At 39.6% G+C, this 10,013-nt stretch overlaps 4 protein-coding genes across 6 annotated transcripts; 3 read left to right on the top strand and 1 right to left on the bottom strand.

Annotated features, from left to right (window-relative positions):
• Nucleotides 1–98: 98 nt before the first annotated feature.
• LOC136414816 (sodium-coupled monocarboxylate transporter 1-like) lies at nucleotides 99–5,850 on the top strand. The gene is made up of 10 exons (XM_066399032.1): nucleotides 99–421; nucleotides 3,748–3,907; nucleotides 3,972–4,089; nucleotides 4,140–4,207; nucleotides 4,336–4,490; nucleotides 4,544–4,684; nucleotides 4,742–4,960; nucleotides 5,018–5,288; nucleotides 5,339–5,627; nucleotides 5,679–5,850. Exons 1-10 carry the CDS (start codon nucleotides 225–227, stop codon nucleotides 5,801–5,803), a joined length of 1,743 nt encoding a protein of 580 aa, XP_066255129.1. The 5' UTR covers nucleotides 99–224; the 3' UTR covers nucleotides 5,804–5,850.
• LOC136414828 (U2 snRNP-associated SURP motif-containing protein-like) lies at nucleotides 716–3,310 on the bottom strand. The gene is given in 10 exon segments (XM_066399045.1): nucleotides 716–810; nucleotides 866–998; nucleotides 1,169–1,330; nucleotides 1,382–1,598; nucleotides 1,658–1,832; nucleotides 1,890–1,999; nucleotides 2,056–2,118; nucleotides 2,188–2,686; nucleotides 2,736–2,904; nucleotides 2,951–3,310. Coding segments are annotated over 10 exon segments (1,983 nt in total).
• Nucleotides 5,851–6,013: 163 nt separating the features above from the next.
• Nucleotides 6,014–8,060, top strand: Dbp80 (putative ATP-dependent RNA helicase Dbp80). 2 transcript variants are annotated; one of them, XM_066399035.1, is made up of 8 exons: nucleotides 6,014–6,162; nucleotides 6,247–6,446; nucleotides 6,501–6,696; nucleotides 6,754–6,868; nucleotides 6,921–7,098; nucleotides 7,147–7,387; nucleotides 7,437–7,599; nucleotides 7,656–8,060. In XM_066399035.1, the coding sequence occupies exons 1-8, from the start codon at nucleotides 6,112–6,114 to the stop codon at nucleotides 7,904–7,906; spliced, it is 1,395 nt and encodes a 464-aa protein (XP_066255132.1). In that variant the 5' UTR covers nucleotides 6,014–6,111; the 3' UTR covers nucleotides 7,907–8,060. The 2 variants fall into 2 exon arrangements, with proteins under 2 accessions (XP_066255132.1, XP_066255131.1); XM_066399034.1 differs by having other exon boundaries at nucleotides 7,437–7,591; nucleotides 7,648–8,059.
• A 434-nt stretch (nucleotides 8,061–8,494) lies between these two features.
• On the top strand, nucleotides 8,495–9,859 carry Ing5 (inhibitor of growth protein 5). 2 transcript variants are annotated; one of them, XM_066398699.1, is made up of 4 exons: nucleotides 8,495–8,653; nucleotides 8,767–9,282; nucleotides 9,430–9,581; nucleotides 9,675–9,859. In XM_066398699.1, the coding sequence occupies exons 1-4, from the start codon at nucleotides 8,617–8,619 to the stop codon at nucleotides 9,774–9,776; spliced, it is 807 nt and encodes a 268-aa protein (XP_066254796.1). In that variant the 5' UTR covers nucleotides 8,495–8,616; the 3' UTR covers nucleotides 9,777–9,859. The 2 variants fall into 2 exon arrangements, with proteins under 2 accessions (XP_066254796.1, XP_066254795.1); XM_066398698.1 differs by having other exon boundaries at nucleotides 8,767–9,288.
• Nucleotides 9,860–10,013: the final 154 nt, after the last annotated feature.

Raw genomic sequence — 10,013 nt, 5'->3', positions numbered from 1 at the left:
CGAGCTCTTTTGATTTGTGCCTCGTATACGCGCGCAATTAGCCCCCCGAATATGGTGACATAATTCTTTTGAACATTAAAAGACACGTCTAATAATATGGCCACCGACCCAATTTTTCAATTAAACCCAAATTGGCGCTACCGTCTTCCGCAACTAATTTACCAGTTACCATCAGATAAAATTTCACTCGCAGAGTGACTCCCTTAACTCGATTACTCGTCACAATGGACGAAGAAGGCAATGTGAAAAAATACTTCGATGTTATCGATTACGTGGTGTTTGCTGTAATGCTGATCGTGTCCGCCTTCATCGGAGTGTACTTCGCGTTTTTCGCGAAGGTCAAGCAAAACACCACGTCGGAGTACCTAATGGGAGGCAAAACCATGGGGATTTTCCCTATTTCCATGTCTCTGATTGCCAGGTAAGCCAAATGATCGTCAACACCAACGAAGCTTTATTAATACAACTCTCTTATTAACTGTGAAACAATCGGCAGATTTTAGCTTTAAGGGCGCTCGTCAAATCGTCCGATTTTATCAGTATATTTTTTGCAGTTATCCAGACTCTCATGTTCTGTATTTCGCTTTCGTTTCCTATGTTTGCCCTTCAAGGGAGAAGTTTCCGGTAAATCTGGCGCTATAAATTTTATTTTTTCGTCTCGTTTCCGAACTCGCAGCGTCAAACTTGGCACATCATTCAGTACCGTTTCATACATTCATGGTGACTGTCTATTCAGTCCAATGATGAAGAGTTCAATGGGAGATTTCTCAGGCAACGGAGCTACATAACTAAACTTTCCCATTGAGCTCCCTGAATAAACGAAGTCGTTTAGACTGTCACCTTGCACGTATGAAACGGCTCTTACTTGGAGCACACGTCGTCTTCTTGCTCTTCGTCATTTCAATACGATGTGATTTAGCTGAAAACATAGATTGGACCGCTGCGTCCTCTGCATCCAATGCATCCCACTTCGAAGGAACCAGATACTCTTGCCGAATCTGTAAAGCAACAAAACTCAATACCTCTTTTTGGAAGTATTCAAAAAATTGTTTGCTTGGGTACTATCGAACACGATCGTTATTCACCAAACACTCTATTACCTGATTGAGCGGTGAAGAAAACACTTCCAGTAGTTTTCTTCACGATCCAACGCTTTTAAATAACTTACCCTCATTTCTTGCTTAGCCCTTAGTTCCCTGGATGTAATGACGCACTCCTCACTTTTACTCTTCATTGAGCGTCTCAACAAACTGGCGCCGTCCAAAGGTTCGTCACTGCTCGAATTCTCGTCATCCATCAGGCCCGAAGTTGTCTTAAAACTTTCCTTAAACTGAAGGGAAAATATGAAAGGAAATAGAGTAAACTTATTCCGGCTCAGTACCGTCGTTAAATAGTCGTTTTTTACAAATCCAGAACGCTGTAGCTGATGAATGACCCGAAGAACTTTGGTTTTAAGTATTGCTTTATCAGCCTCATTGGCCAAATCGTCGAAACACTCTTTTACTCTAATGAGAATCGACTCTATTGGGACGCGAGACTCGGAAATTTGCACTTTTTTGATTTTGCAATTAACAAGAACGTCGGATAATAAATATAATCTAAAATATATTATTTTTTGTTAATTCACAGACAGACATTTCCTTTCAAGTTAACGCACCTTGTTAGCTTACTAACAGGATTAGTAGATGTATTATTGAAGGAATCCACTAAAATCCCCAAAGAGTCGTTAATGGCAGTGACGTGATTCAAACAAAACACCATTCCTTCAGCGATGGAATTCCTGCACAAAGTCAAATTTCTAATTATCTCTATTAAACGTTGGCGTTGATTGGCTACAAAAAAAAACATTAAAAGAGTTTCTTTGGAGCTCTAAATTCAAGTCATTTTACCGGACAAGGTCCTGCTATTATTATCCTTGTCGCCAATAAGCTCATTAGGCATTCCAGCTTGATAATTTGGGGCCACAGGGGGCAACCAAATGGAACCCCCTTTGAACATCCTGGATTGAAAAGAAAATTATGACGTTGACCTGAAGTTACTGTTTTAAAATCTTGCCTGAAAGGCTCCATTTTCCAGGACCCAACTGTGTCGCCTTGGAGTATACTGAATAACTTCCACCTGAAAATTGACCCAGCAGTTACGACACTAAAGTAACCTCTTATCCAGCTGGAATCGATCAATACTAGCCTATAGTACAAATGAGTAGCTGACTTGTTGTCGAACAGAAACGTGTAGTCAGGATTATGAATTTCTCTATTCATTATCATGGCCTCGAACAACGGACCTTCATTAATCACAAACTCCACCATTCTATTAATCAAAACCAACGTCCTTTTGTTCAACGGTATTGTGACCTTTATAGTGGCATTTAAAAGAATTTCATTGATATCTAGAAAGGAAATTATTAGCGCAGTCCCAATTCAAAATTATATCTAAATGCCTTTGGAGACTTTCGGGCTACTGCACACAGCATTAAACGGGAGCCCGCTTGATGGAGGTGGCAAATAAACCCGTAGGAGATTCTGAGGGACGTATATGGGTTGTGCGGGTATGTCTATGGACTTCCCCCAGCCCACGCGCATGTCGCTGCGGTATTTCATCCCGTTTAGGGCACGCTTAGCGTCGCATCTATTCATAAATGCCACGAAACCACAATTTGTGCTAGATTTTTTAAATTTTCCCTCTCCTGCAACAATAAGCTTTGAAGTCAAAATATAGAAGATTTATAAAACAACCTCTATGCCGCATAATTTTGAGGCTGGCCAAGGGCCCGAAAGCTCCGAACTCTTCCATCAAGTTCGCTTCTGTTATGTTGGTAGACAGATTAGCGAGAAATAGGTTGGTGGATTTAGGGTCGCCCCCGTCGAAATAGCTTACAGCCGGCCCTGTCATGGCGACTTCCTCCTACCGACAACTGTAAAAATGTATTCAAAGTGAATTACATACGTACCTTAAGCCTTTCGCGTGTATCTCGCTCTGAATGACGCAGCGTAAGCTCTTCTTTCAACAACTCAAGGTTTGACTTCTTCCTTATCCTATCTTTCTTGGAAATGTCCAGTTTTACTATTTTTGCACACTCAATGGCTCTCTGTATTGCCTGATTGTTGGCGATGATTGGAGTTGGCTTGTAGATTTGGTTTTCCAGAGGAACCGAGAGATTCTTTTCCCCATAGAAGATGCCGGACTTGACGAAGGTCTTACTGGAAGTAGGCACGTCTTGGAAGTCCCGGATAAAGTCCTCGAAGACATATGCAGTGTCTTCTAGCTCTTTTCTGAGTTTTCTCTCTTGATCTCGCTTGGATTTGAACATTGTGATACGATTGCGATTTACTGTAGTTCCTGGTAAAGAAGTTTAGGGTGACAACGTTCTGTTTATGTGTTTGTTTATCTGGATGTATATTCAACCAAAATTGTGTTCTTAGGATGTGGGACTGCTAGGGAAAACTTGAAAAATTAGGAAATTATTGGTAGTTCACATTCAAATTCAAAAATGAAGGGAGAGCACCAGAAATAAAATTTGTCAGATGACGGATGTGATTTGACATTTGACAAATTAAAGTTCATATAGCTTTAGCAGTACTTCTAGCCGAAAATGAGGAGACGGCAAATGGCAAAAACTTTGTATACAATGAAGAATATGTGTACTAAATTTACGAAAAGTTTTAATTTCCAATTACTACTTAAACTGACTAGATCCTGAATATTGCCAATATTTCAGAACTTTGAACATAGTTTCTGATCTTCCAGCTACATTTCTGGCATAAGTCTCCTAGGCCTCCCCGCTGAAATATATACTTACGGGACCCAATTCTGGATGACTGTGGTCCCAGAAATATTCGGCGCTGCCGCGATGGCTTACATAGTCCTGCCTGTGTTCTACAAGTTACAAATAACATCCACTTACGAAGTAAGTAAGAATTGGTGATCTCCCAAACATGGTGCCTTAAAACCAATTAAGCCTCCTTTTTAAGTACCTTAACTTGAGATTCAATAACACCGTTCGTCTCCTGGGAACCACCTTATTCCTGACCAAGATGCTGCTCTATATCCCTATAGTTATCTACGTTCCAGCTCTGGCTTTCAGTCAAGGTAAAGGCCTAAAAAACATGCTACATTTTAATTAACTGTTTTACTTGCAGTTACAGGTATAAATTTACATCTGGTAACTCCGGTAGTCTGCATAGTTTGCATTTTCTACACCACTTTGGTAGGTATATGACCACCGCCCAAGTTCAAATGTTCGGCCCTTACCTTCTTCCATTTAGAAGTATATTGTGTATTGCCTGCTTTTGGAGTAAATTTAATGTAAATTGAGCCAAAAAAATGTGTATTTAGGGTGGCTTGAAGGCAGTTGTCTGGACCGACACCATTCAAACCATTATAATGTTCGCGGCCCTGGTGATCACAGTGGTCGTCGGCACCATTAAAGTGGGGGGACTGCAGGAAGTTTGGCAAAGAAACCTGCAGGGAGGAAGAATTGATTTCTTTAAGTAAAATACCACTTATATAAACTCAAAACCTTGAGCAATAAACACCATTTCAGTATGAACACGGACCCAACCATCCGCCATTCCTTCTGGACAGTGACAGTGGGCAACTTGTTCTACTGGCTAGCCTCATGTTCCATAAACCAAGCAATGGTTCAAAGATGTTTGGCCATGCCCACATTAAAGTCTGCCCGCATGTAAGCTCATATTTCCCCTGTCTGCGTTGCTCTTTTTCACGTAGCTCTCCGCCGCAGAACCATAGGAATACTGCTGGTGGGCCTTTGGATACTAGTCTCCATGTGCTGCTACATGGGCCTGGTCATCTACGCCTTCTACCACAAGTGTGACCCAGTCACCAGAGGTTCGATCCACAAATCTGACCAACTTCTGCCTTATTTCATTATGGATACTGTGGAGGACATCCCCGGACTGCCGGGAATGTTTGTCAGTGGGGTATTCAGTGCCGCTCTAAGGTGAGTTATTTTTTTTGGAAACTCGAAGCGGGGAAGAAAAGATTGACGACGTTTCAGCTCGATGTCCACGGGACTAAATTCAATGACTGGCGTTATATTTGAAGATTTAATCAAGCCAAGGCTGAAAAAGGCGATGTCCGAGGCACATGCGAGCCTTCTAATGAAGATTATAGTGGTATTAATAGGGTTCATCTGCGTGGGGCTCGTTTTTGTGGTGGAGAAGCTAGGGACTTTGATTCAGGCCGCAGGAAGCATTGGAGCGATAACAGCGGGACCTCTTTTGGGAGTGTTTTCTCTTGGAATGTTTTTCCCTGGGGCTACTTCAGAGGTATTTATACTGCATCGATGCTTTGATTAAATAAAAAATGTTATTTTTAGGGCGCCCTAGTTGGTGGTTTCTTAAGCGGCGCTCTGATAACATGGATCTCAGTAGGTTCTCAGACTCACATCGCTCATGGACGCATACGGTTCCCGCAAAAGCCCATTTCAGTGGAAGGGTGCAGTGCCGATTGGGTTGCGGAATATTTGAGTATCACATTAACATCCAAAGCCAACGACAAGCCAGTTGAACTTCCTTTTGTCCTGTACAGAATATCCTACATGTATTATACACCCATTGGTACTATCACCGCCATTCTTATTGGTTTGGTCGTGAGTTATTGCATGGGTACGTTTTGTTATGGAGTACGAGGTGGGAGAATATTTATTGATTTTGCAGGGCATAACAGGAATAAGGAAATTAATAAAGAGGCAATTTCTCCCGTGGTGCAGAAGTTCTTAAACAGGTCCAAACCTGACGAAAATAATATTGATCTCAAAGCCATGTCCGCTGATCTCAGATAAGATTTGCGAGGTTATTGTTATGTTGCAATAAATATTTAAACATGAAATACACGAATTTTACTGCCTGACTGTGGCTACCTTACAGCCAACGTTCTTAATGGGACGTTGCCACACCTCTTCCTTTATTACTTGATAAAACAGTTGCCTTTGATATTGTCCGCAACGTCTAATTAGCTGTCAACTGTGATTTTTCCCATTTAGTGTCATAATGACCGCTATGTTATTCGATTGTAATTTATTTAGAATTCAAAATTTTATCGAATTATAACTAAATTATCCAAGAGAAACGGACACTTAAAACGAGAAAAATGGCCCAAAAAGTAGATTGGGCGAAGTATGTGGCTCAGACTGAAACAAAAGTACGTTTACCCCGGCCTTCGGCAAACCATAACTTCAACCTTAAAAAAAAGCTTTTCAACTAAACTGATATCTCATTTTCCCAGCTTTCTGACGTTAGTTTAAGCGAAAAACCTCCTGTTGAGCCTGAAGAAGGCGTCCCTGAAGATGTTAGTGCAGCCGAGGCAAGCCTCTTGGCCAAAATAATCAGAAAAGGCCTTGTTGAAAGCAAAACCGATATAGAAATCCAAAGGAAAGACCCTAAATCCCCCCTCTTTTCTGTTAAGAGTTTCGATGCCTTAAACCTGTAAGTGCTGAAGAGTTTGTATAGTTTAAATTAAATAGCACCATGTAACTACAGCAAACCAAGCCTATTGAAAGGAGTTTATGACATGGGGTTTAATTCTCCTTCAAAAATTCAGGAAGCTGCTCTTCCAGCCCTACTAGCGGACCCGCCTCAAAATTTAATCGCTCAAGCCCAGTCGGGAACTGGCAAAACTGCAGCTTTTGTGCTAGCCATGTTGAGTCGAGTTGATCCAAATGAACACTATCCCCAGGTAAAAACTAACAGAAAGAAGAAAAAGCAAATGTGGTGTATTAATTTGTACTTTTAGGTTGTTTGTCTTTCTCCAACATATGAACTTGCAGTTCAGACTGGTGAAGTTGCAGCTCACATGTCTAAATATTACCCTGAAATTGAACTGATATATGCAGTTAGAGGGGAAGAGTGTAAGGTTTTTTTGATACTAAGATTGAAATGTGTTTGGATGGTAGTTTTTAGTGCCTAAAGGCATCAAATTATCCCAGCACATTATAATTGGAACCCCAGGCAAAGTGTTGGACTGGACCCTAAAATTCAAAGTGTTTGACATAAAAAAGATTAAAGTGTTTGTATTGGATGAGGCGGACGTTATGATTTCTCAGCAGGGTCACCAAGACCAGTGCATTCGCATTCATAAGTGAGTATAGAAATCTAAACCATAACCAATTTAAAAATTTTCTCCCAGACAGCTTAATCATTCCTCTTGTCAAATGATGTTTTTTTCTGCAACCTACACACAAGAAGTAATAGAGTTTGCCGAACATATAGTTAGCAATCCCATCATAATTAGGCTCAAAAGAGAAGAGGAGAGTTTAGATAACATAGACCAATATTATGTGCGCTGTGACACTCCTGAGGCTAAATACAATGCTCTTACAAATATTTATGGGACTATTGGAATAGGACAAGCAATAATATTTTGCCATGTAAGTTCTAGTAGACATTTGGGATTTGAATTTCTGAGCATTTATTTAGACCAGAAAAACGGCCTCTTGGTTGGCAACAAAAATGAGTGCAGACGGACACGCAGTTGCAGTTTTGCATGGTGAACTAACTGTAGAACAGCGCATCAGCGTTTTGGATCGATTTAGAGAGGCAAAGGAGAAGGTGCTGATCACTACCAATGTTCTCTCTAGAGGCGAGTTCGATCCTTCTGTTGGAGTTTTATGATTTACTTAAGAACTACTTTTGCAGGGATTGATGTGGAACAAGTTACCATAGTGGTCAATTTTGATTTGCCAATTTTTAACGGTGAAGCCGACTGCGAGACGTATCTTCATCGAATCGGTCGGACGGGCCGATTCGGCAAAAAGGGCCTCGCAATTAACTTAATCGATTCAGAGAATTCGATGAGAATATTGAAAGATATAGAAGGGCATTTTGGGAAGAAAATTCGGTTTTTAAATGCGGAAGACTGCGAGGAAATAGAAAAAATTGGTCAATAAGTTGTTGGTTGTTTGCATGCATGAGGCGTATTAAGGACAATTTTCAGTTGGGAAAATTATGTTGTTAAGAATAATTTCACTATTTTTTTAATTACTTTTTGAACCTAGAAAACATCTTCAAATTTCATTTAGAAAGGAATCTCTGTTGATTGTCTCAATCAGTGAAATTAGTTTTTAATTGATTTTGAATTTGTTTAAGTATTTGATGTTATATTTAATAAGCTGTAAAGACCAATATATTCTTTATGTGACCCCTGAAATGTAATTTTCTTAATAAAACAAAAAAGCTAAAAAATATTCATTCTACTCCAAATGCTGAAAAGTCTGCAGAAACAGTTAGACTGAAACAGTGATCGGTATTCTGAGTGGCCAATTTGTAAGCTTATTAATAGTGAAGGAATAAAATTTTAATATTAAATAAAATATTAGCAAAATGAGGACGATTAGACACTAGTTTCAACGTTGTCACATTGCTACTATTCGATTTTAAAAGATAAGTAAAAATAGGGCTATATGATATAAGTCAAATTTCATTTGTCACTGATAACAATGAGAGTACGGTCCTTGAAAACAAAGTAAACAAAAGCAATTTGTTTAGAAAATTCGGAAATTATCAATTTATTTTTCTATTTTTTTAAAATAAAAAGCATATATTTAAAAAAATTTCTGTGTTTCGCGACTCTCCAGTGTCTATTTAGTAACATTTCAACATGACTTCCGCATTATACTTGGAACATTACTTGGACAGTAAGGTCTTTTTCTATAATTTCTAGAAATATCTTCCTTGTTTACAGTACCTACTTTATTTTGTTGTCTATTATTCAAAAATTGCCAGAAAAACAATTGACATACTACTTCAGGTCTGGAACATTTACCAATTGAACTTCAACGTAACTTCACCCTCATGAGTGATTTGGACAAGAGAGCCCAAACTATCATGAAAGACATTGATTCCTCAGCTGATGAATACCTGCGCAACTTGAAAACCCTCCTCAAGGACCAGCAAAAAGAACAATTAGAAGGAATCCAGACCATGTTCAATAAAGCCAAAGAGCTGGGTGATGATAAAGTACAATTAGCAATTCAGACATATGAATTGGTGGACAAGCACATTCGAAGGCTTGATAACGATCTGGCGCGCTTCGAGTCTGAGATACAGGACAAAGCTTTGAATTCTCGAAGCATTGAGGAGGCCAGTGTAGGGAAGAAGGGTCGGAAGAAAGTTAAAGACGGAAAAGGGGGAGATAAGAAGAAGCGGTCAGGGAACTCTAGTGAAGAGTCTTCAGGGACTGTTAGGGGTAATAAGAAGAAGAGACAAAAGGGAGTTGGGAATGATAAGGCAGGAAATATGGGAGTGGGCGCAAAGGCCACTGCAGGTGAGGGTTGGTATCATTTCATCATCACCATTGGTGTGCTCTAGTAGTTTAGTAGTATTGTGCTTGTAGATAATGCAGCTCATTGTGTAGATACTTAGAATAATGAATTGAATTGTGGAGAGAAAGTTGTAAAAAGTTCTTTTTCAGTGGCTGAAGCCGTCGCTTCAGTTCTTCCAGGCCTTGCAGGGATAGCTCACCCAAGTGATGTTCTGGACATGCCTGTGGACCCTAACGAGCCTACTTACTGTTTGTGTCATCAAGTGTCTTATGGGGAAATGATAGGGTGTGATAATCCAGATGTAAGTATTGGAATTCTAGTGGCTCCTCAAAATAGGATATCAATCTAGGCTTTTCACTGAGCAAAAAAATAGAAAGTTTATTGTATGTTTCAGTGCCCAATTGAATGGTTCCACTTTGCATGCGTCCAGCTGACTACCAAACCAAAGGGTAAATGGTACTGTCCCAAGTGCACTCAAGGCCGGAAAAAGAAATAATTTACACCTTTATTTGTGCTATTAACTTCTTTTAGATTGTGAAGATATAACTAAATACTCTGTATGCTTAAAAACGTTATTAAAAAAAATTAATAAAAGTTAAATTAAAGTTGTTGAACTCAGCATGAAAAAAAATGATGAATACACAGAATTTTGTAATGACGCCATCATATCCGAAACCAAGTTTTATCCGGTTTGATCTGATCCTGCCTCAATTAGTAGCCGCAGCAAGAAATT

This window comes from Euwallacea similis, chromosome 18, assembly GCF_039881205.1.
Source record: "Euwallacea similis isolate ESF13 chromosome 18, ESF131.1, whole genome shotgun sequence".
Lineage (NCBI taxonomy): Eukaryota > Metazoa > Arthropoda > Insecta > Coleoptera > Curculionidae > Euwallacea > Euwallacea similis.
The sequence above is the reverse complement of the archived record's forward strand: the minus strand, read 5'-3'. Positions and strand labels throughout refer to the sequence as shown.

Coding starts and splice junctions, on each gene's coding strand:
- LOC136414816 (XM_066399032.1), top strand. CDS start 225: ATGGACGAAGAAGGCAATGTGAAAAAATACTTCGATGTTATCGATTAC. Junction 4,208..4,335: donor GCATTTTCTACACCACTTTG/GTAGGTATATGA, acceptor ATGTGTATTTAG/GGTGGCTTGAAGGCAGTTGT. Junction 5,628..5,678: donor GGTCGTGAGTTATTGCATGG/GTACGTTTTGTT, acceptor TTGATTTTGCAG/GGCATAACAGGAATAAGGAA.
- Ing5 (XM_066398698.1), top strand. CDS start 8,617: ATGACTTCCGCATTATACTTGGAACATTACTTGGACA. Junction 9,289..9,429: donor AAAGGCCACTGCAGGTGAGG/GTTGGTATCATT, acceptor GTTCTTTTTCAG/TGGCTGAAGCCGTCGCTTCA. Junction 9,582..9,674: donor TAGGGTGTGATAATCCAGAT/GTAAGTATTGGA, acceptor TGTATGTTTCAG/TGCCCAATTGAATGGTTCCA.
- Dbp80 (XM_066399035.1), top strand. CDS start 6,112: ATGGCCCAAAAAGTAGATTGGGCGAAGTATGTGGCTCAGACTGAAACA. Junction 6,163..6,246: donor TGGCTCAGACTGAAACAAAA/GTACGTTTACCC, acceptor TCATTTTCCCAG/CTTTCTGACGTTAGTTTAAG. Junction 6,869..6,920: donor TGCAGTTAGAGGGGAAGAGT/GTAAGGTTTTTT, acceptor GGTAGTTTTTAG/TGCCTAAAGGCATCAAATTA.